The 26,679-nt window shown below is 37.6% G+C and overlaps 1 protein-coding gene across 3 annotated transcripts in view; it reads right to left on the bottom strand.

Annotated features, from left to right (window-relative positions):
* Nucleotides 1-26,679, bottom strand: part of khdrbs3 (KH domain containing, RNA binding, signal transduction associated 3) — a 103,265-nt gene that overhangs the window by 12,462 nt on the left and 64,124 nt on the right. For all 3 annotated transcript variants that reach the window (XM_064348226.1, XM_064348227.1, XM_064348228.1), the window contains 4 exons: nt 23,421-23,567; nt 22,366-22,505; nt 18,922-19,108; nt 5,179-5,261 (listed from right to left, as the gene is read on the bottom strand). In XM_064348226.1, coding sequence (XP_064204296.1) covers nt 5,179-5,261; nt 18,922-19,108; nt 22,366-22,505; nt 23,421-23,567 — 557 coding nt within the window. The remainder of the gene's footprint in view (nt 1-5,178; nt 5,262-18,921; nt 19,109-22,365; nt 22,506-23,420; nt 23,568-26,679) is intronic.

The raw sequence follows: 26,679 nt of genomic DNA, 5'->3' as shown, positions 1-26,679 counted from the left end.
TGCTGGAGATCTTTGACAGCAAGTTTTTTTTTCTCTCCTTTGTTAATACATTAAATGATGTTCATGCTAACCAAAGCATTACTTAATGTTATTTAACTGAACCGTGCTACAAAATTTATACATCCTTTGCTGATGGCCTGATTAATATAATTACATATTATTGATGCCTGGTTAAGTATACTTGTTAATGATTTGTTCATGCTCTCTACAGAAATAGAACAAGTTATTTATTTATTTATTTATTCTTTATACCTTTAGTAACAACTTGCATGCAAAACATGCACATGAACATTTCTTAATAGGTTAGTTAACATGGTTAACAAGTGTTGTCAATAACTTTTTCATACTAACTGGCATTAGTTAATGTTACTTAATCAAGCTTTATTCAAAAGTAGTGACATTATTGCCAGTAAAATGTGTTTCACTATAGATAGAGATGTTGCATGACTGCACACAGCATCTCTAGCCTTATACCTGACCTGGGCTGACCTGGGACATGATTCTGGCACCAGATTAATCTATGCCACAGCTGAATAAAATGTTTCCATTTTTGAAATGCCATTGTAATATTAGATTACTGACACCTTCCAGCGAAACTAATTCTTGCCAAATAGCACTTTACTTCAGAGCCTAATCACGATACAGTCATGATAATGTACACAACTGAAATAGATTACTTTAGTGCTGCCCCCTTCAAATGGCCTTAGAGGGCAGAGCATGATCTATCATTTTATTCTACACACAAAGGCAAACATAACAATAAAGCAAGCAATATCTAATTCAGATTTAACACCGATGAAAACTGTGAGCCCTATCACAATAAAACATTTTGAAGGATTTATAATGCAAAATAGGCAAGTAATGAATTAAGAAAAAGCTGAGCTCATCACACTGATGTCACATTGTTTTTGTCTTCCCAAACTGAGTAATGCAAAAAGGTAAAAAAAAGGCATAAAGCATGAAAAGCAAAATGACAAAAAGCAGGTCCTGATTCATGAGAGAACAGAGATGGCGATGCAGTATCATACTGGAGAAACGGAAAAAAAGCACTGCACTTTTTATCCTTGAGCAACTGAAGTCATGCCACGTATTCAGAGCTCACATTGGGTGGTATTATTTCCGGAGGCTGTGTTTGGCATTGTTAGGAATCAGTCAATCTTGTATCCGGCCTCACTTTACCCTTGGCCGCGAAGAGATGCCATTTTGACCTGCTTGATCGGTTTTTTCTCGGTGCAAAAAAAAAAAAAGAAAAAAATAATAACTTTTTTCTGACGGTGGATTAACTCTCTGACTTTTAAAACTGTCCCAAGTTTTTCTGTTTTATCAACTGTACTTTAACTGTACAAAAGGCATACAATATTTATGTTCTAGCAAACACGAAAGACCTGCAGCCAACATTTACAGCACTGTGAGCTGAGCTGCATTCAACACGACGCACATTTCAATGACCGATGTTCATTGCTAACGTGAGCCATTGAAAAAATTCTAATGAACATTCCTTTGAGCTAGTGTTAGGGCTGATCAATTTAACTTCCTGTCTTTTGAGACATTCAGCATCATTCAGAAAACAAGTATTAGACTGTATGTTTGTGTATGAAATGTTTAAATAATATTTTCTGTAACATTCCACTACATTGAGTATAGCACCATAGGTGTGAGAAATATCCCTCCCAAACATACTGTCCTGTGCCTATAAGCCTGCATGCAATACCAGGACAATACTGTGACACAAAGTCACCATTTAACACCTCCCAACCAACAACATTACCACGTTACTTTCCACAAATAATCAACCACACGTAAGAAACTTCCCATTTTCCATTTACAAAAGTATTTCCCTTTCACAGAGCAAATGTAATGGAATTTCCCACTAATAAGAAAAACTGAATTCACATTTGTTGTGTTTGTCTTCACAAAGACATGCTCCAATGTTACAGAAAACATGATATCATATATAACACTTAATAGTCAGGTATAGCTATGTTTTCCAGACACAAATACTTTAAGATATTATCTGTCCAAGTTGGTAAATATAAGGATAGCCTACATGGTAACAATACACTAAGAAACCAAATCAGTGGCATTCCTGGACATAACTTAGCTCTTCTCATGATGTGCATACAATTAGTTAACAACATTAAGTAGCCTCGGCCAAGACATCGAAATGTGCATTTACAACATATACTGTATGTAACGTTATATAGGCTACATTTACTGTACATCTACACTGTAGCTAGCTAGCAATACCATCTTAAACATCGGTGCTTGTTAGACAGTTACCCAGTCTAGCATGCGAGACAGAGATGCCACAAAGATCCTAGGTACTAAAAACAATATGGTTAATCACCCCAGCTGTAATAATCCATCTACCAGATAGCAAAAACAATACGGTATCCAACGTTAATAGAACTGGCCAGCCATATGGTTTCCCCCTTGGATCCAACACATTATAGCCAGGGTGTGAAATTAACAGCAGCCAGCAGCCAAAAACGAGTAAATTTTATATGTGGCTGGCAAGTTTATCTACTCAACCAGCCTGTTTAGCAGGTAACCACCCTTTTTTTAACGTACCCAAAACACAGTAACGCTGTAACGTAGCTATACCAAAACCACTATTTTGTGAGACCATGGGGATTGTAGTCCACCCGTGAAATTGGTACTGCACAATTTATTTATTTATTTTGCACAGGGAAAACAATCCTTTCTCTTAGCTTTGACCTGAATGTATTTCTGATGCATTTTTTCCACACAGCATAACTTGTAAGAAGACTATATTTTCTTTGATGTCTTCTTGTAAAGGACATTGCTGTGTGTCAAGACACTCTGACCATCTTTCCCTTGTAGACCTTTTTTATGAAAACATTTCAGCGAATGTTTTTCCACCAGCTTTGCAACAGAGTAAAGTTTATGTATCTCGACATATGTTAATGACCAACCTCAAAGATAACAAAACTCTCAAGGGGAAACAATCCAGATGCTAGTTCTTAGATATTGATTATGTCAGAGTAAGTACTGTACAGCCAGAAATTAAAGCTAGTACAATCACTTGTCATTCTGACAGTGCTGCTAACCTGGTTCTTTTTTGTCAGAAATAAAGCTGTCTTCACCATGTTCTTAGTCTCGTCTTATATTTGAAATAAGACACACACGCACATACACACACACAGACCCACACACATGCATACACACAATCTACTCCCATAAAATATAATTGTAACTCAGAAATAAGAATATAAATATAAAAATAATAAAAAATGAGCTGCATCAAGAGCCATTCAGGGGACAGCCATTTTGCTTTGGCTGTCTATTCCCCAGCTGGATAACAGATCAGAAATCTTTCTGAGCCTGCAAGGCCTCTGAGCTGTGTCTTTCGCATGAGGGCCTCCATTTTTCTTTCGCCTTAAGCCGCTGCCATTATTCAAGATGCTGGTTATAAAACAAATAGCAGCACGCTCTGGGCATGTTTTCTGCAGAAAAGCTCATGCATCTAACAGCCTGCCTCTTTAAGACATGCCCCGTCAGAGTCTTCCTCTGTATGGAATGATCCTCTTTCAAAAAGACGACATGCCGAGAAAGGGAGGGCCAAAATTGCTCATTGGGGAGGTTGGGAGGTGGGGGGGTGGTGGTAAATGGCACCAGATCCTGACATTGGCATGAAAGAGAACATCAACTGCCCCAAATGTCGTTTTTTGACGTCTAAAGTGCAGTAATGATCATGGCCACTTTTAAAAGAAGCCTTGCACACACATACAAAAAAAGGAACAGAAAAAATGGCCAATACAAAAGCAAGATTGATTAAAAAGACATGAGCAAAACACTATGGCTCAACCTAATGCTGAGGTTTTGGCCTTATATCACACAAGGAGGATGATAGCACCAGGCAAATAATCAATACCCTGCCCTTAGCCCTGCTACGATCTTCTGTTCCATAAGACAATGACCCACAAAGCTTTTTTTTACAGTTATACAGCACTGCTACAGAGCAGTACAAATAATGCTATCACTATAGTAATATACAGAAACCATATTAGATACATAAAGCAAAATCAGGAATTTAGGCAAGTAAATCCAAAGGGCAGAATGTAGAGTGGAAGGTTCCAGATGGCATAGTCCTTCTGTTTTCATTCGAGTGAAACCCTAAGCTGACAATTAATAACTTCAATGACACTTGCCTAAATAAAGATTAAGGTACACATAAAGAGCTACAATTTGAACACATCTTACTTTAACTGTAAAGAAATCTGTACTTACTGTACTGTATTAGGGAATAAAGTACTTAACTTAGGCAGATGCTCAAAATGCCACCACACAGCACAATATGTGGGGCTCACTTGAATCTTGTCTTACCACTTTTTCTGATACAGGCAACTGACAACACGTTTGGAAATATTTCTCTGCTCTGTGCACAAGTAAATGTGATTGTCTCCAAATATGTTACAGAAAGACAACTGCTGACGTGGTTGGTTTTGCAGTGATGCCTTTAAGCTGGTATGATGGATATGAAGGGGTTTCCTGAAGTCCGTTTCCTAGCAGTGTTTCTATTCAAATAACAGCTTTGCCAGTAATATGAAATTTATGTTTTCAAACTCCCAAGAGATATTCACACTCATTTTATATTCAATTTCCATGATTCAGAACACTCAGTAAAAATGAAAACTACCCCTTGGCAGATAAAATACCTTCATTACTTACCCTTGTTCATAACTCCAATTCTCTCTAGCCTACTTGTCTCCAGTACCTACATACCATTTGTTGATGTAAAAAAATAATTGTAAATTTCCATCAATTAAAGCAGGACCATGACTAAAATATACTATGCTTCACTTACATTTTCCTTTCCCTGATGAACGTCTCAGTTTCTTTCAAAGACATAATAAAGGACGGATCACTCAAAATAATTACAGGGCCCTTGATTTCAGAGAAATATTCTCTTTCATCTCAGTCTGCAACTAAATATATATAAGTCTTTATGACCAGAATGTCTCTCAAACTGAAAAACAAAATACAAAAAAAAAAGCATTTTTAAAACATATCCACTTCCTCATCTTATGCCATGTCATTTAGCTTTCTATGACAAAACCACATTGGAGGGAACTTACAGTACATATTGAAGGCAAAACATAAAGAGGTTCGGATGGCAAACTATTTGAAGCTTTTGAAACTGGATAGTGCACTTACTTTTGTCCTTGATTACTGTAGCTGGTGTCGTACGAGTTGTATCCTTGGTCATCGTAAGCTGTCCCATAGCCATCATCGTATTCCTAGGAGCATGCACATCAAACATGTTATCTATGCTTTCATATACCTTCCTGAAGTTTATACTAAAATGTATGGCTGGAAATAATATGAGGTTAAATTATGAGATTCCACAGTATTTATACCAATATCAACATTGTATCTTAACAGGGCAGACTTCTGCAAGAAGAAACATGACATTAAACTTGTATGTTCCATCCCAAAACTTTTCTATCACACTTCATTATATGGTCCCTATTCTGCTCTGACCGGAGCCAAATATATTTGAGTAAGGGGTGGAACTGGGGGTTCAATCAACAAATTGCACGACTCAGGGGATCTGTTCAATGTGCTATTTCTAATAATGAATAATATGTTTTCTTATATTAATTCTTTCTTAATAATTAAATCATAGTTTGGCAGTACTCATAACATCAAAAAGCTCTAAGCTCATGGCTAAAAATATGAGGAGAATTTACTTTAATTCTTCATTTCTGTATGCAAGTACTGAAATAATATACAGAATACCTGGATACAATTGATGTACTTTCCTTGAGGATTCAAGTACACATACAACAGATATTACAGATCATGACTAAATAATTCATGCCTAAAAGTGAATAAATACACTCTCCTAATTTATGGTACATCTAACAGATCTATAATATGGAATGTCCATATCATTAAAAACAGAGTTTTTGTCAGTGGTAGATTGCAAAATGTGTCTAGCCATATCCAACAGTAAAATACAGTCTCATACAGTTGGCTGTTTATACAGTACAGCATAAGACAACAGTCAACACATGAACCATCCTTTCACTTTTTAATGTTTTATCAAAATAGAAACATTGGCTGGATTCAGTCATCACATTTCTTTCTTTTTTAGTCACAATTAAATTAATATGCTTTCCCCCTTTTTACAATTATAGTTGGTAGGTTCTGCATTAATAAAATTTATGAAAAAAATGTACCAACAAAAACCTAAATAAAATTTATCTGTAAGTCAAAATTTATTTCATATGATGATTGAATCTATTATACATTATCAGATTGAGTCATACAATTCAGCTAAATGCCCAGTCCAAAACCCAGATGCTTCTGTCCACAAAAGTGATTACCTGGTCAAAGTGCACCTTTCCTTATATTTTAAATTACATTTTTCAATGTTTTTTAAAGAAAGTATCTGACAACTGAGTCAAAACAAAACAAAAAATAAATAAATGAAATAAAAATAAGAAAATGGAAAAGTACCATGTCTAGTTGTTAAACTAATCCTTGAAAATTCAGGTGGTAAAAATGTATTAATTCACATAAATTTCTTTATTTTTGCTGAATGATGGGTAGTCCTATGGACAGATGTTTCATGTAATGATGGGGTTTGACTGAAGTATTGAAATTTTTCAATGAACATCTGCTTGCTATTCCTCATAGCCCCAGTCAGACATCAAAGAGGTGCCGTGCTGCGTCCTTCCTAATTTGGGATAAATTATACTTATGTTCCAAAAATACTTCAAGCCTTGCAACACATCTTTCGTATTGCATTTTCTGATGTTAATGCATTAATTCCATCTCATGAAATTAATAGCTTTGATATTTAGCAAGGGGAAAACTCTATATCCATATGCAACCATGGCTTTAATTCCTGATGAGAAATTATATTTTCCCAGATCATTATTAAGTCAAGAAGTTCAGTCTTTCATCTATAATCCTGCTGTAGCAATAACTAAGTGCTTGTATGAACTAAAAGCTTATAAAACATATGTATCAACTAAATGCACTGCAGTATCATTTTTGTCTCCTAAGGGTTTGCAGTTATTTTGCATCTGAGATGTTTCATATGCTCCTTGAACCATACCAGACAACTACTACTACTAGCGCTGTTATAATAATAATAATAATAATAATAATAATAATAATAATAATAATAATAATAATAATAATAGCATATGAGGACATAACATGTTACTCAGGGGAAAATCTAATTGACACTATACGTTAGAATGTAGCGATTGAGTTAATCACCAAAAAACGCTAAATACATCACATGAATGCAGTGTTTAGAATGCCATTCATTTTTCCCACAAAAGAAAGTGTTATGCTGGTTAATTACTGCAGACAGGTTATAGTGCCATTCTAGAGGCACAGTAGAGTAACTCTTGTATTTGTTTGGTGACATATTACAATATTTGCAGCTACTATCACAAACTATTTTTGGAAAAGTGTAACTATCAAACACCACAACATTTTTTTAAATGGCATCCATCTTGTTGGGCATTTGGGTAAAAAAAAAAAAAAAATTATGATCAATTTTACGATCTGGAACTGAGCTTACCCTTGCTTTCCAGTTATTCAATTTATCAAAGAATATAATCACAGCATAACAGGGTGCATGGGCCTTTATTAGGAAATGGGTAAGCTTATCTTTTAACCACGCTGATTGGATTCCTGCAAATAAACTGACATGCTATATCAGCAAAAGTAATGCATATATATGTATGTCTCACAAAATACTGAACATGCAGATGAGTGAACTTATCTTGGTTTGCTGTCAGCACAATTCATTGCATGGGTTTAATTTGAATTTCTAAGACATACCATTCACATATTGATTGTCCTTGTGTTTAGTGAATTCTTTTTACATTTAAACAGCTTGCATATGGGGGCTTACATGAAGAAAATATCCAGGATATATGACTTTGAAGCTTAAAAGGATATATATTTTCAGGTTTTCACTCAGATCATTTTCACTCTTATCACAAATCTTCCCTTAACTACCAACTGTCTCTTATACACCTACTATACTGTACGTGTACAGGAATCTATTAAAAATATAGATTAAAAATGAAATGTATCAATCAGGAGTAGCATGTATCGTATCACCATGCGGGAACAATGGTGGAGGTCAAAACGTGTCCAAGCAGCTGAGAGGAGACAAACAGATCCTTTGTGTGTCTTTGCTTACCACTGAAAATCATGTTAAGGGATTACAGCTGTTCTACTTGAATTTCTATAATATATATTGGAAATTCAAAGTGTTCCAGACTCTGAATATCTAAATCATTATGACACCGTTGGTGCACCAAAGGAGGTCACTATAACAGAAATAAATGTAATTTAAAAAAATGCATTGAATTTGATTTGACTGCTTTTACACACCCATTAAGGACCATCCATATCATCCATGAGTCCACCGAGGCATGGCACAATTTGCTTTGTACTGTCAGGTGTACGAGGGTTTAGGTCCCCATATTTGTGCCAATTGCCCCCCCCCCCCCATCCCCTTTTCTCTTCCCCGATTTTAAATTGCAAATTGTCCCTCTGGAGTCTCCATTGTTCTAGCAGTACCTGCTCAAGGAGAAGCATACGCTATCCTCCTCGCACTCGGCCATGATCAGAGAAGGAGCACACTGTGGCCTCCAAAAGTACTGGCGCCCTTGGTAAAGATGACCCTTAAGGGTGTGTAAAATAAAGAACAGTGTTTAAAAAGTGCATTTTATTCTTTATTTTTTAAAAATTCTATATTGCTCAGAGAATTTTGTGTAACAAGTAATAATTTTATTTCCCCAAAAGTGTAAAAATTATTGGTACCCCTATTTTCTGTACTTTTTGCATCCTATCTACTGTGTCATCTTCTATATTGTTTTGTGAGATTAATGAGCACATTGGGGTAGGATCTCCCCAGTAAGGAGTCTTATAAAAATCCTTCAGTCTGTGCATGTGGACTGTTCTTTTCGATTCAGTCAAACCAAAAATGGCGTTCAAGTCTGGGATGGCCATTGCAATACAGTAGTTTTGTGGTCAGTTAACCATTTCTTAGTTGACCTCGAGGTGTGCTTGGGATTACCATCTTGCAAAACAATCAATTTACGGTCAAGTTTTAGTGACCTTGGAGGGGAGACACATGGTTATCAACCAAAATGCCTAGGCCCTTGCTGGTGTTCATGGTTTCAGTAACCTTAACAAAAGCCATAGATTCATAGATTCGTAGATTCAAAACAACCCGAAAATATCCAAGATCCGCCACTATTTTTCACAGCAGATATGGTATCCTCACCGATTTGTGTGTAGCCGGAAGCTCACTTTTAGTCTCATCTGATCCTAGCACCCGGTTCCAATTGGAATTCTAATGCTAAGAGAAAGCCCTTTATCAACCACTACAATGAGTAAGTTTTACAGTCCTGCAGTCAATCTGTGTAATGACTTAACTGCTTAACTGGTGGACTGAAGTGGCAGCAATTTGATATCACAAATTACACATTGTGTGTGCCCTCCTGAATTGACAGAGGATATTACTGTGATGACTGGGATGTTGCAGGCCTAAAATCGTGACTGGGCATTCCAAATTAGGGATTAAAGATGGAGATATGGGGATAATGGGAACAGAAAGAGAACTTCTTTAACATAAGAGAAAAGGACACAAAAATATAACAACTGTACAAAAAGCATTCACAAATTATGGCAGCTTGTATCCCGACTAGTCTTTTCTAATCTTTGTCTTTGTTGTGGAAATTACTTTCATAAGCAGACGTGCCTATTTACAAAGCACACAAACCACCACAATGCCATCAGCCACAATCAACACCCACCCACCCCCAGGATTTAGCAGTCAGACAGCAAGAGAACATAATTCACAACACAAAATAATGCACTCAGGAAGCATTAACATAAAAAAAACTGATCTGCTTTCCTTACTCTTTACTTAGTCCCTTATCAGCACTGATTTACAGTGATTAAATTTAATGCAAAATGAATCATTTGGGTCTTGCTGAAATTATTCAGGTGGAGCACAACAACTGCACCAGGGGGCTGCTGGATGGCTCATCCTGTTAAGGCACTGTTATACTGGACAGGCCCTGCAGTGTGGTATCGAATCCTGTCCGTGCCAGTGCCGACTGTGGCCAGCAACACTGCAGGACGATACATAACTGGCTCTAGGGTCACCCAGGGATGGGGAGGGCGGGGGTTCAATCGCACAGTATGACAGCTCGTCATCACGCATCCGACGACCCTCGCTAGCTGATCAGGTGCCTGTAAGTCTGCTTGTGGAGTGGAACATGACGTGTGTTCCTCTGACTCATTTCAGTGCCAGCTGTATGCTGATAAGAAGCAGCGGCTGAGATTGCACGCTCTGGCGGAGAGAACGTGCCTGCCTGTCCGCTTTCCCGAATCGATAGCGGAGGCTGCAGCAATGAGTGCAGCATTCCAACTTAGGGAGAGAAGGGGGAAAAATCATTTTTTTTAAAAACCTAATATGGATGTAGGCTAAATACCCTTAAATTAAAGCAGACAGCTGGAGTACAGAGCAAAAACAGAAAAAATATCCCCAAACTTTGGACAATATATATATACAGCATAAGGTAAATCTGTTACAAATAATTATTTCATCCTTTTTTGAAGGACTTTGTTTTTGTGAGTGGCCATTGTGTCTTGAAGTTACAGTACATAAAACATAAGTAGGCTCATTCAATATTTTAAGCAACTGCCTCCCCTCCCCATTCACAAGGGCAGATTCAAGGTCAAGTTGTGACAATGCTGATGTAGTGTATTTTGAGTAGGCCGATGAAAAAGACAGGAAGTATCGCTGCACAGTTTAATTACCGAGGGTCGTTCCTCTCCTCCCTTCCTGTTGTATGCTCGAATGGCCTTTTATTCAAATTTGTGATTGAAAAGGATTATGGAACTTGTCATATCTGATCTCCATGAATATAATTCCTTGGATTACAAATGCAATGCTGTTCCACTGAGTCACTGACTGGATGCTAATTCATGCTGATTGGATCCTAGTTTGTTTCCAATCACATTTAATTGTACATTGTGCAGAACATTGAGGGTCCCTTTCTTCCTAAAATTAAATTAATTGGGAGGGATCAAGAACACTTATTGCAACACTTCACGTAGCATGTAATTGAGCGACTAGAATCTTTCAATTTGATCCAAACCGTTCTCGTAGGTAACTGCATATCTGGCCTTTTTAAAATTTTTATATTTTTTATTTACCCCTCATATAACTCTGGGGTGCAAGCACAGCTGTAGAAATGCCTTAGCAAATCTGAGAGGGGGAGAGGTTTACCTCACATGCAAGGCAACTGGTAACCTGCAGCCTGAGGAGCCCTGGCTAGCATAAGCCCACTTCACCCTGGGAGGAACCAGCTGGTAGGATTGCCAGCATTGGTTTTGTAGTTAATATTTATGAAATCAAAATTATAAAACAAGTAAGGATCCTTAAAAGATTGATTTTAATGAGAAGTGCTACTACATTCCTGTTTCTGCAATTTCATTTGTACACAGCAATCATATTCTGCAGCCATACCACCACGCACTCTGCTCCTGTCGACTGGCTGAAGCTAAGCAAGTGTGGGCTTGGTTAGTACTTGGATGGGAGACCACCAGGGAATACTGAGTTGCTGCTGGAAGTGGTGTTGGTGGGCCAGCAGGGGGCAATCTTCCCTCTGGTCAAATAAACCCCAATGCCCCAGTGCAGTGACGGGGTTACTGTGCTGTAGGAGATTCCGTCTTTCGGATGAGACGTTAAACCAAGGTCCTGACTTACTGTGGTCATTGAAGATTCCATGACAGTATTCGTAAAGAGTAGGGGGTTCCCCGGTGTCCTGGCTAAAATCCCAGATCTGATTTAATTGGCTAAAAAAAAATGTTCTCTCCCTCCAGTGGAGCTGCTCAGTGGCCAACAATACAGGATTGTGGTTGTACTGGGCAGCTCCCAGGTGTGAATGTGTATGAGTGTGAAGCAGGGTGTTGCAGCAAAAGAGCATCCATGCTCAGCAAACCAACCCTGGGTAAATACAGGTAAATAAATAAATAAAAAAATATTCATAGGCACTGACTTGGCATCAACATTGGGTGGGGCAATAACTGTTATTTTACATTTGGAACAAATAATATTTTTTTATATACAGTGGTGTACACTTGTGGGTTTGTATTTGGTGATGGATGACTCCAATATGAACAGAAACTGGATGGAGACAGATTATCTTTTAGGCTGCTATAAGACAGGACGTGTCTTTTAATAATAAATCAATAAAATATATCTAATCTAAATCTAAGTCTAATAATGTATATCCAGTCTAAATCTAACAAACACATTAGCCAGTATGATTGAAGGAAATTATAAATAAATGAAAATGAGTGAGTAATTATAAATGAAAATGAATAGACCGATACAATACAATAATGTGAGTCAACAACTAAAATAAAAAGTGCATGTGAATCAATAATAAAATAATAATATGCATAATTAATGTTTAATATGAAACCCTAGCCAAACATACTATGGAACAATAAGGAAAATAGTAGATATGTATTCCAGAATATAACCACAATATCAAACTCACAAATAATCATAAAACAAAACCAAACAAAGCTTATGGTTCTCTGCTCTCTATCTTAAAAAAAACTCTATGATAAATACAGTAAGCAGCTAATGTCAACAGTTTTGAGCACATTCAGAAAGGAAGCACATGAGAAGAGGCTTTTAATTGTTTTACACCGACCATACGTTGATAGTAACTAGTAATTGGTAGGCAAGTGCTTGCATCCCTTAGAAAGTGCATCAGTTTATACTTTTTCAATTAACCTGAACTGATTAATGAATTAATTCTTACAAATTTATATTTAGCCAACAAAGATTTAATCAAAGGCATGTTGACAGGCAAAGCATGTGGAGCAGTCCGTAGCGTGGCCTACTCTCCCAGATGGGCGTTTGCTCCCCAGCCACGGAACTTTCACCATAAATTGCCAATGAATAGTTTGGTCCCTCCGCCAAGGCACTTTCCTTCCTCTATCAGTTACTTACTCTCTGCTTTTTATCTGTCAACCGGTTGACTTTTCAACTCTCCTTTCCCATAAAAGAAAAGGTACATTGACAGACACTGCTATGATTGGCCGCTTTCAAAAGCACACTTTACTGTATTATTATTGGGCACCAGTCCCGTATGTATTCAATGGAAGAAAAAGTTTGAACAGACTGTTCTACACTCACTTTGAAATAAATTAGCTCTGTGTAAACTTATTTTAACTTGTTGTAAGACTTCAATTAACAGAACAGGAATTTAATTCCTTACAATGTAAGCCCTGCCTTTGTCAAAGAGTGGCTACTGTTGGAGTCAGGAGTGTATTTGTTTTTCACACTTGCATGGGTGAAACTACATGTTACTGGTATTGAAACTGCCAGTTTTCAAAGTTGTGCAAGTCAACCGTTTAAATTGGTGATCAATATAAAAGAGGAAAAAAAAAGTTTTTGCTAAAGTGTATTAGCCTACGAGTAGCATATTTATCAGTACATAGTAATAGCATCATTGTGAAACAGCACTGAACTCCTGCATCTGGTCTGTTTTAATTGTTTGGGCTGTGGAAAATTAATGTTATTTTTTTATTTTTATCCCCTCCCTTTACACACACACTTGGGGTCAATTGCTGGGGTCTTTTTCCGAATAAGACAAAGTTACTTAAACGCATCTTGTTTATATTAATTACAAAATTGTCTCTGGAATTGTCTTTGGCACTGCCACACCACTAATATCTGAAAGCTAGCTTGTGTTGATATGTGACCACCTCCCTCTATGTTACCAGAAGAATGTTATGTTATGTCTTCTATGCTCTATTTTCACTGTAGACAATTATTGGAGCCCAGAATTTACAGTGAGCTCCAAAATGTTTGGGACAAAAGTATAGCTTATTGATTTAGCTCTACTCCACAATTTTAAATTTGTAATAAAACAGTTCACATGTGGTTAAAGTGTCAGCGTAAAGTTTTCAGCTTTTATAAAAGGGTATTTTTGTATATTTTGGTTTCTCCATGTAGAAAAGTTTTATACATGATCCCCAATTTCAGGGCACCATAATACTTGGCATAAGTGGCTTCACGGGTGTTTCTGATTAGTCAGGTGTGTTCAAATGCTTCCTTAGTGACAGCATAAGACAGCTTTCAGTATCTAGTCTTGATTCTAGGCTTTTGATAGCCTTTGGAGTTATTGGCATTTGTCAACATGAGGACCAGAGTTGTAAAAGTCAAGGAAGTCATCATGGCTAAGATGACTAAGAATAAAGCAAAAACAGTCAGAGCCATTGGCCAGACCTTAGGCTTACCAAAATCGACTGTTTGGAACACTAGTGAGAAGAAAGAGAGCATTGGAGAGCTGAGTAATCGCAAAGGGCATGGTAGGCTAAGGTAGAACTCCCCAGTCGATGACAGAATAATTCACATCACAATCTCACTGTAATCAAAAAAATACTTAGCACCTGGTGATGCCAATAGGTCACAGACTTTAAGCAGTCATTGCATGCAAAGGATATGCAACAAAGTACTAAACATGTTTCACTGTTCATTGTCATAAATACTTTGGGAAGGGTCCATTCAATGCCCAATTATTATGCCAAATATTTCCTAAAAACTGATCCATTAGAAGAACGTTTTTCTCATAGAGGCCATGCTTTATATACATATAAACTGGCAATCTGGTACAACGGCACAGCCGGGGCTTGAAGATATTATATTCAACAATGGAACACACTATTTGAATGTACTGTATTTTCCTTATACTGTGTACTATTGGCTTAACATGAATCGGGCCCAAACGTAGACACCATTATACATGATTCTGCATGCCTAACTGATCACCAACTGAGAAGGAATTATGTTAAACACATTACTTTTTGATGCATTTTAGTCAGAAGGTATCTAAATGAAGAAAAAGCTACCAAGACAAATATTTTTTGAGCCCAAGTTCAAACAGTATTTTATCAAAAAACAAATTTTGAGGTCATGCTCAAACAGAATGGCATCAACAGAAATAAACACATTTTTCAAAGCATAAACAGCACAAAATTGTGCTTTACGCAAGTCCTAACAATATATCAAAAGGCTACACAAAGGGGTATGATGTTACATTAAATCTATGTGCAAAGCGCTCTGTCCAAATGCAGCATATATGCTAAGCACATGTCTAATGGCAGTTAGTGATTAGTCACTGTCCTTTGTTGGGTAGAGCTAACCAAATTAATAGAGTTTGAGGCAAGGAGAAGGCATGGAGCCTAGCAGTGATGGCCATATTAAAATCTACTTGCTTTTTGAAGACACAATAAATTATGAGCAGGTTGGTCTACCTTAGTAAAAAAAGATGTTGAATAAAAATCATTCTAAAAAATTAATCTTTCCATTATATGGCACGTTCATTCCACCCGTAATAAGCAGTCTCTTCCTCAGATTTGTCTTCTGGCAGATGTTGCAATGTTCGCTGATGTACAGGTGCAGGTATCATGGGAGCAGTTTACAACTGTGACAATGATGGGGAACAGCTGGTCCAGAAGGCATTCGCTATGACCTCCTGCCTTCGAATGGCTGCCTTCATATAAATCTGTCAGATGTTGTTAGCTATAGGCTAACAGGGTAATTTCCAGGTGAAGTAACCTTTCTCGCCCCTCGTCCATTAAATATGCAGTGCTCATGCCTGTATCCCGCGGCATATAAGCAGAAGTTAAAAGATAAAGATAAAAACTTTTTTTTTGCCATATGCATGATGAATTTGACTACCATTTAAAGTAAGCTAAATTTACATTTTGCTATAAAATAAAATGAATTGTAACATATTTGATTTGTTTCTGGGATGGCAAGCATGCCATCTGTTAAGTTATAACATGGCTAGATGCACCACATACATATAGAGCACTGTGAATTTGCCACATTTTAGACTTCCCAACAGAAATGACACAGTCACTATGGGCTACTATTGTGACTTTTTTTGTTTACATTTACTCACAGAATTCAGATTCTTTGTATTCATTTTTTCTGCCCATTACTTCACTGAAAATCCTCCAGGACTACTAATAGAGTACATTTTCTGCGTGGACAGTCTGAACTTGACCTAAATTAGCCTAAAGCAACACCTATTCATTGTAGCCAACCTATAAAATCCACTTCCAGGACTACAGCTAATAATGTGCACATATGATGCTATTTGACCGAGTATTGTGAAATAGATGACATAAAAAAAATAAATAACAGGTACCCATTTTGTTTGATAACTTGCAGTGGCCAAAGGAAAAATATGATTGATATTATACCTGCATAATCCCTATGGGCAGGAAAGTAATTTCTTATTCTTTAAACCCAGTATTATGTGATATGTAGGTCATACAGGTCTTAAGAAGTAGGTCTATCCTTAGTTACAAGAAATAGTGCAAGCTTTACTCAAACCTTAAAGGTCACTTAGCTGACCAGCTGCATTAACATGTCTACTTACAGTAAGTTTATATCTAATCTCTACCAAGGGAAACTATCTGTGTTAACTTGCTACTAAAATAGCCAGAGTTTATTTATATATTTAATCAGCACCACCCAATAATAACCTGCAACCTCAATCTGTCATATGCACTAATTACACAACTGGCTACACTTTTACAGATCATTGGACCACTTCACATGGATACTAAAAATTATTTCATTTCACATGTTTTTCCACAAGAACATATTAGTCAGACGTGTGCTTCTAAAAAATGACTAATTTTTACAAGCTTTTACATTTCACCAAACTCTTTAACTAAGAGCCAGTATGCTCATGTGTAAGCATTACAGTCAACGAAAGCCACATGGTCTCCATTTGATGAAACTGCATGTACTGTATGACAATATGCTGCAAAGTTATGTGGGGCATTCAGTAGCTTGAAAGCTGCATCAGTGGTGTTGGTATTTTCATTTTTAACATTAGAGCAATTATGTAAAGCTTTCCATTTTCCATTCAAAAGAGGATTTTTATAGTGTGCAGTGCATTCCACTTAATGTATGATAGTCATTTAATGATAATGTGAAAGTCAACTTAATTCTTTATTATTAGTAAAACTAGTAAGACTACGATACTTTTCACCTTATAAAATAGGTGAAGAGAGGTGAATAAATAAGTTATATAATAATATATATTAAGTTCCTAACTTGATATATTACTTGTGTTTTGATATATGGATTCCTGCCCATAGTACTTTAATTTAGGATTGTGATACAATTCTTCATGCTGTTGTATGGATCAAAGCTGTATCAATAAATTGTATAAAATTGGAAATGTGATGTGCTTAAAGAAATGCTATTCAGGTGCCATGAAAATTACATTACAAACTTTATTTTCAATTCTACCAGGCATCATCTAAACAAATGTGCCAGACAACTAGCTGTCCAAGCCCTTACCTTTTCTGTTAAATAACATTTTATCCCAACAAAAACATAAAAAAGTGCCAAGTAACTCATGCATACAATGCTCTGTCTTTAAGTCATTAATTAAAACTGTCAAAACCTAGGCACGCCATTAAAGGTATTGATATCAAAATGAGACCATATTACAATGAACACATTGCTTATCTTACAGTAGCTCACACAACTGGAAACTGTTAGCAGCTGGCTGGCTAGTTGTAGTTAACTTTTAGTTAATGTAACTGGGCTAACTAGCTATTGTGCAGTGTATTTAGATTCAATTATACGTTAATAGCACATTGTTGTTGTTAGCCAGTGTGTTGTTGCAATTAAACATTTGAAGAAAAGCTATGTAACTACTTAAGTAGGCAGCTACTCTAATTAGCCGTCCAGCTAATGTTAATGATTTCATTGATGCTAGGCTATACGCCAGTGCTGGCTAGCTAGCTATATTTCATTTTATTTTTCATTTTAACTGAACTGAGCTGATATTAGCAAGCTAGATAGCCATTCAGCTGGCTGAAAGAAGCTGTGTAGCTAAGTAGCCAGCCAGATACATGAATGAAACAAATATGGCTATGTAGCTGGCTACACCATATTTTGGTTAAAGAGCAACAGTAATGCTTATATATTCAGTCCAAATTTTTTTAATTATTATTCAAAACTCTTTACAGTTAATGAACAAATTGTGATTTAGTATAATATACTGCCTGTCATTGTTTCTTACATGCTGTATATGCATGGTTCAAAGCCTCCATAAAATTTCTATGAAAGTTGGATGATCACAGCCTTCCTTTTTTTCAATATTTTTGGAAAAGATGTCCTGGTATATGACTAACTGGGCTTATAAATAACAAAAATGAACACCTGTGAAAGATGGCATTGCATGTTCTGGCTTTAATTGAATACATAACTGGGGGGGGAAGACAACAGCTGTGACCGGGTACAGCTCACGTATCTGACAACATCAGGCAGAGGGATTCAGCGCGAGTTATTTTAGATTCCGATTCCAGCGCTGACCTTTTATCAGAAAAATAAATAAATAAATAAATGAATGGCTTAGGTCAGAGTGCTCTCCCCTGCATATATGGCAGGTTCGCAGGGGAAATCAGATTTTTCCACCGTGCTATCTAATGTCACTCGACAGATGCGGCTAACGTCTTTAATGCTACAGCGGTCAAGTCAAACAGTTGAGCTAAATAACATGCTTAGCCTGACAGAGCAGTGACAGGGACTAGACAAGCGTCTGGACAAATGATAGGAGAGCGTGGCTTTGCAAAGTGCTTTTTCCCTGTTGTAAAATGGAAGAAACGTGATGTCACAGCCCTGTTTTCTAGAACAATGACAGCAGGCTGAGCTCGACGTGCAAATCATTAGTGCTTGTCTCATTCAGGCAGAATACAAGAGCAAAGAACGGCCAACATTGTCAGACATTGGCTCTGGGTCACTATACGCTACTCAGCAGTGTAAGTATATAGTTTAAGGGTACTCACGTATTCTCCGTATGTGTCCTGCACTATGGGTGGCGGAGGACGATATCCAGTCGAGGGGGGCGCCCCACGGGCCCTCTGTGCTGGCACGCCTCTCCCCCTGGAGGCCGGAACTCGACTCTGCGGGGCTCCCCTGGGGGCAGCACCCCGCGGAACCACTGCCTGCGGAGGGGGCACTCCTCCCCGACTCCTAACAACACAGACACAAGTGACAGGCTGAAGAAGAGAGGACACAGAACCATCGGCTTCAACCTTTTCCACACTCTAGATATTCCAGATTTCGAGTTTTTGGCCAGGTAGCTGTCAATGTGCACACGTTGAACGCTGTGCATGGAGATTTTACGCTGACAGGCAGTGCAATGTTTTCCGTAAGTAATGAAGTTAACATTTTAATCTGTCAGTAAAAGTTTGTGAGCGAACAGCAAAGCAGGAGTATTGAATGCCCCCCCCCCTTAATTTCAATGTGGAAAGTGTGTGCATAAACATGGCTTGCCTCAATATATCTGCAACTTCAGCTACATTTCCGTGACAGCATCTTCCGGCTTTACATGTATATAATGTATACTGGTAGCTGTACTTATAACCTTGTACAACAAGTCCCTTCCCAGATAATGGCACCTGAGATTATTTCCCATTAGATGGTCCTAAAAAACCTGGGACTTTTTTTTTAGATGGGGGGGGGGGGGCTGAATACTTTACTTTGAGTACAATATTTAGAATCTGTGACACACAAGGCTTTTTTCCCATCTAGCTTGACCTTGCTAAAATTTAAGTTAAAAAGGAAAACTCCTGTGACAAGGGCCATGGAATTCCAGTGTAACATAATGCAAATGACTGCTAAACCCATTCAGCAGAGGTGATGATGATATAACTCATAAAAAATTGTTACATTTGCAATTTTTAAGTTTTCAAACTCTTCATGGGCATCTAACGTATGTGCATGGTCTATTAGGGTATGCTTAGACCAGGAGTGCACAACAAGAGCCGATCCGATTCAGGATTTTGTGCCAACTTCTCTTCTTAATTATTCAATTAGCTCAATCATATCTTGATCTGAAAATTGCATAAACACCAGCTACAGCTGCACACTGCAAGCGTATCCTAAAGAGTTTACTGTGCTCAAGTCCAGGAGTTAACCAGCCTAGTTTACAGAGCTGTCAAAAAACTAAAACTAAGGTAATTGGTTGGAACAAAAACCAGCATGCACACCGCCCCCCCAGGACCGGAGTTGTGCACCCCTGGCTTAGATACTCATATAATACAAATCACTCTTTAAACAGTTTTTATATAAAACCTGCTCCACGATGATAATTGTGACGACCCCCTACTCTGCTGCCCATGCTGCTCGTTGTGGTATTGTTCACAGGTGCCTGAAGGGCGGAGCAGAGGGTCGTTGGTGCAATTGGGAGCACCTGCGTCCAGGGCTCCCCGAGAGGTTAAGATGCCTGTCTCCAGTTTGAGAGGGAGCGCTCTCTCTACATTTTGGCTTTTGTTTTGGTGTTGGCTGTTTTTTTGGTTTTACACCATACAACATTGTTTCACCATACCTTTCAGACATCCACTCACCTACACTACTGATAATGCTGACTTTCACACCCAACGTTTGTCCTGTTTTTGTATAATTAGGTTATTTAGAATAAATGCACCTTTGCTTTTTAAATGCGTCAGTGTGCGTCTCCCTTTTGTCATGGCCCTTGAGCCAGGATGTGACACGATAAACATGATGCGACACGATAAACATGATGCAATAATATTTAGATTTGTTTCCTGGGAATATTTGACATTACATGAAACAGGAAGTGCAAGCATATGCCCTATCCAGTTGTAAGTAGTAAGCCTGAGGACTGAATGGGAAACTGGAATGACACATTATTTCTCATGCTTATGCTTGTGAAAGTTGGAAGGTTGGAACCCTACCCTAATAAACAAATGCAGATAAAAACAAATCTGCTCCCTTAGTCTGGCCACCTAATCAATCCCTGCTTTAATTGGCTCATTTGTTTTCTTACCGTCTGCTCAACGTAAGGATGTGCTGCAGATTTTTAAATCCAGTAAAAAAAAGTGCCACAATAGCATAAAGACCTATTTGCATAGCTGCTTTTGTAAAGGTGGACACTTGGAGTACATTAAAAGGCTTAAACAAACCCATGGTATGCTGATTGTTTTCAATCATACACAAATTAGTCATGGTATTTGTTAAGTATAGTTAGTTCAAAAATCTTCTAATTGCATTCCATCTTAAAACCATCGAAATGGCAATCCATATGACCTAGTGAATCTCCTGATCCTATGGTATTAGGTGTCAAGGTATTTATCTATATATATATATATGTGTGTATATATATATATATATATATATATATATATATAAAACAAGAAGTGACATGTTTTGTGCAACAAGGATTGTGATCATCAGAAGTGATATTCAAACTCAGAAGACAAAGCAAAGAGCTAGGCTTACAGCTGCCAACACATTTAGACATATAAGTCTAATAAGCACTATTGTGTCAAAGGTGTATTTTTTATTATTAAAATATATATTAAATTACATTTTCAATGTCAAATTTTCCCACATAAAATATCAAACCAAACTAGAGACAAGCAAACAAAAGATTTTCAAAATCGATGGATGGGACTGTAATTAAAAAGTAAGAAATGTGCTTCTGTTCACATAAAGTGTCTTGCCTTGGTCAAAGTATTCATTTTTCTTGTGGAACTATTTCAGAACATGGAATCAAACAACCGACAGACAACCATAGAGTCAAAAAATACCAAAACACTACCATGCCTTGTTGTGTTGTCTTGTTTCATAAAATGACGGGGTTTTATGAAAATATTGAAAGTTTTCTTGGAACGTCAGCTTGCTATTCCTCATAACCCTAGTCAGACATCAAAAAGATGTTGTGCTCCATCCTTCCTAATTCAGGATAAATTAGACTTCTCTCATCTTGCACATTTTAATGCATTAATTCCCTCTACCACGATTTGCCTCATGAAATGAATAGCCTTGAGATTTAGCACCAGAAAAACTCTCCATATCCATTTGCAATCATGGTTTTAATTCCTGATCATAAAGTAAATTTTTCCAGATGACACCATTACTAAGTCCAGATTTTTCTTATTAAGTCTTTCCTCTGTAATCCTGCAATAACAAAACTGAGCACTTGTGTGAAATGGAAGTTAATCAAAGAGGAAGGAGTTTCAAAACAAGTAAATGCACTGCAGTGTCATTTTTGTCTGCTAAGGGTTTGCAATTGTTTTATGCCCAATATGTTTAATTTGTTCCTTAAACCAAATCAGATGATTATTATTATTATAGTCCTGTCGCCCTTTATATTCAATCCAGGTGTGGCTGGTGGTTTGATATTTAGTGCATGCTCTACCCACACAAAAAGAAAGAAAGAAAAAGAAAGAAAGAAAGTAGGTGGCTCCACAAGCTTGCGTTACCTAGGCGGCCCGGGAGTGGGCGTTCCTCTTCCTCGCACCGCCGGCTTCCCCCTCACCACTGGCACCTTGGCCTCCTCCGAGCCCCCATTCAGATATGTCAGTTCCTGCAGCTGCGCCTGTCTGATCTCATCGTTGTAATCCTGCGGACGAGGCACACCTCCCCTTTCAATTACGGCATATTAAATTACCTCCTTTATCTCAGGCGCACAGCTAGGGAAAATCTAACTAATGCACTTACAGTGCTATGACTGGCTCTCCTGAAGCAATGGACATTTCAGATTCCTCCCAGGTTCATCATCACATTTGCTTACTTTTTCCTTTGTGAGCGCAACATGCATTTAAGATAAAGGCTACTAAAAGGGTTATTCAAGCAATGGTGTCATTTTGCTGTTTAATATTCACTGAAACATATATGGTCAGAAGGGTAACACACAAGGCAACTGTATGAGTGGGCAGCGGTCTATTTCAGGCACAACATAGAAATGCAGACATGATTGCTTTAATTGTCTTTATTGCACTAGCATATCTTCTGTTATGAAAATGAACAAAAAGGATGATTACAGGTAACTGTAGAACACAATCCAGTAATGCATACACTGTAACAAGATGAAAACTAAATTGACTCCTGGTATTACTGTGGGTCCAACAGAAATAAACTTCCTGACGGTGTTTCTGCACACATCTGGAACCCAGCCTTCCGACTCCATACACTGAGTCAGATTGATCAATATCACCTTGAAAATTAAGTTGTGCTGCCGTACCTTAGTTCTTAAAATCCATCAGTTGGAATGTTATGTAATATTGACTGAAGAACACATTTTACAGTACAATCCAATACTAGATGAACCTAACAGAACAATGTCAATCATTCCTATTTCTTTGAACCTCAATATTTTTTGTTTGCTTTGAGAAACACATTTATGTATTATTTTACATAACTTACGGTCCTGAATTCATACCACTAACTACAACAGGGCAGAGTTGTCAACAGAGTTGACTAGTTTTCTTGACAATATTGCCAGTAATCTGAAAATATTGGCATGTTGTATACATACAGGGATGAGGAACTTTTTGATTTCCTCAAGTGCGTGACCCATTCTCGCATACGCCTCAGCCGGTGGGGCGAACACTTCGATGAGAACGTGCAGGTCCTCATTCAGATGCTGGTATTTGGACTCTCCACTCTTCCGTAGTTCCTCCTCCTGAAACACAGGACGGTGGTCGTATTCAAATTTCATAGACATGTGTGTATAAATACAAAAATATGTGTATAGGTTATTTTTCCTGTTTCTTTAATTTTCTTTTTGACTTCCCATTTTCCTTCTCTTCAATTTGGATATGGCCAGACATAATTGCAGTCCATCTCAAACACATACACACACATGCATCCACGTCCTCCCAACTGTATCATTCAATATTTCTTTTTGCTCCACCAACATCCAGCAGTTGTACTGTGCAGCCAATGGAAGACTGCATAACTGGTAGTCATGACGCAAGACGATTGCATGTCCAATGGATCAAACGAGTCACTGTTCAGCAGTGTGGGGGGTATAGACATTGTACTGCTGACTGAAACCCTCCCTCCCAGAGTAACACAGCAGTCAAGCATGCTTTTCCCCCTGGGACTCCTGGCTATTAGTAAGGTTTCGATTAGATCCATTCCATAAGCTTCAGCACTCCACTAAGAAAGCCTTTTGTGAACTGGATATGTCACAAGGGAAGCCACAGATAGGTATTTGATTCATGGTAATTGTTATTGTTACTTATATAAGAAGAATTGAAACAAGATAGCCTAATTCCAGTGTAACAATCTTTCCCATTAAAGCTCACTACAAGCTTGAAGTAAAGAAATCGAAAGGACAAATACATATATATGTTAAATATGTCATGCCTCAATGGAAAACACACAAAGGCAAACTTGATCTGTTACATAAAGGTCTTAAAATAGTTTCTAATATCATCATCTTTAACTCACCATTGTGGTCATATGAAAGCTAAAATGAATGCATATGTATGCTATATAGTATACAGGGACAACATTATATACCATGAAATGGATTCTAAAACAGGTGAAATGGCAAGCACTTCAGCAAACAGAAATAAAAGAATAACGGTGTTATTTCAGTTGTCTGCTTAATATCCCCAAACCAGAGCATGTCATTGTGTCAAAGTGTCAGCATAACAGGTTCCCTTGAGTCACCTGTTCCAGCAGGTAACCTGGAGCTATTCTGGCCATTTTTCTGCTAAAACCAGGACAGGATATGAATGCAGGATACTGATGTGTTAAGGCACTGAATTGAAATATTATTATTAGTAAGTAGTAGTAGTAGTGGTGGTGGTAGTAGTAGTAGTAGTAGTACCTTAATTATTTTTTTTATTAATTTGACTTAAAAAAGTATACCAAATTACAGAAAACAACAACAAAAACATTGCCAACTTTTGCAAAGGTACATGAACATGATACCATGGTTTTGCACAAGAAAATGGAGAAATGCCTCCCTGACTGGATTTAAGCGAAGTGTCATGCAAACACCAAAGCTTCATATCTATTGATTATTTATTTATTTTATAGTTTTTTGCCTGGGCATTGAAATATCCAAAGCATCTTGTTGGTGTTTGGCCACAAAAATATTCACCAGTCCAGTGACAGTCCCTATGACTGTTATTAAACTTCATTTAACAGGCCTCTAAAAATGGCTCTTTACGAGAGTAATGCAAATTTGTAGTCCGTGAGTAAACCCCACTGCTTGTGGGTCCTGTAGTGCCAGATGGCAGCTTGATCATGTCCTTATGAGAGCGCTGCAAATCAGGCCCATTGTGCATCAGCGATAAAAGACATCAATAGTCCAAAGGCTTCATGTGGCATCTGCAGAGCCAATGGAGAGAGATTAGAGGTGTCTGGCCTGCCTATCTATTGGCAGGATCTACCTTTTTTTATTCCTCAGAGCAAATCTGTTTATCAAAGTGATTTCTCTCTTGAAAATGAAAGCCGTCTATAAAGTAGTGTGTATTGGGAAAAAATGTGAAAGAGATGAGGAATACTAAGCATACAGTAAAGAACGATACAGCAAAGATACAGCAAAATTACATTTTATTGTGATATACCACAATAAAGACATATATAGAGCTACATAAGTTTTGAGACAAAGACATATTTTTACTTGTTTTGGCCCTGCACTCCTCAAAGTTAGTTTTTTAATAAAAATAATTCACATGAAGTTAAGTGCACAATCCCAGCTTTTATTTGAGGCTATTTTTTTATCTACTGTCGTTTCACCTTGTAGAAATTAGATACATTTTTTTCCACATAGATAACTTGCCATTTCAGAGCACCATTATGTTTGGGATATATTACATTACATTACAGGCATTTAGCAGACATGCTTATCCAGAGCGACTTACACAACTTTTGCATAGCATTTACATTGCATCCATTTATACAGCTGGATATATACTGAAGCAATGCAGGTTAAGTACCTTGCTCAAGGGTACAATGGCAGTGTCCCAACCTGCAACCTTCAGGTAACAAGGCCAGCTCCTTACCCATTATACTACACTGCCGCCCATATTAATAGTATGTAATCATATTCATTTTCAAAGCAGTCATATTTAATACTCTGTCACATACCCTCTGGACACAATGACTGCTTGAAGTCTGCAACCCATAGACATGACCAAGTGCTGAGTATTTTCTCTGGCGGAGCTCTGCCAGGCCTGTACTGCAGCCATCAGCAGCTCCTGCTTGTGTCAGGGGATGGTTGCTATACGTTTTCTCTCCAGAATATGAAACAGATGTTCAATTGGATTCAGATCGGGTTACTGACTTTGCCACTCATGAATTTCCCAGTATATGGCTTTGAAAAACTCTGATGCTTATTTAGCAGTAAATAAATAGTAAATTTATGTTTGGGATCATTGTCTTGCTGAAGGATGAAGTGTCATCCAATGATTTTTGAGGCTTTTGGTTGAGAAGATAACACCTTAGAAGCCATTTGTCCAAAACGTTATGGTTCTCTGAAATGGGGGTCATGTATAAATTACTGTAAATTATGCTTTAATAAAAGAAATGAAGGCAAAATATGAAGATGGGAAACCCTGAGATCTTTTTATTGTGAAAATACAACTGAAAAAAATAATTCTCAGGTTCACTGTTTCTCTCAGATGACTTATGGCCCCAAGCTATTAGGTACACTTACAGTGTATTTTACAATACATGGGTCATTTGCATTGGGTAGCTTATATGTCAATGGCCATTTATACAGATGGATGTTATGAATTTAGGAGGGCTGCTGAAAAGTGCAAGGGCAATGTTTC

Source organism: Anguilla rostrata, chromosome 8 (assembly GCF_018555375.3).
Source record: "Anguilla rostrata isolate EN2019 chromosome 8, ASM1855537v3, whole genome shotgun sequence".
Classification (NCBI taxonomy): domain Eukaryota; kingdom Metazoa; phylum Chordata; class Actinopteri; order Anguilliformes; family Anguillidae; genus Anguilla; species Anguilla rostrata.
Note: the sequence above shows the minus strand (reverse complement) of the source record. Positions and strands in the feature narration are given on the sequence as shown.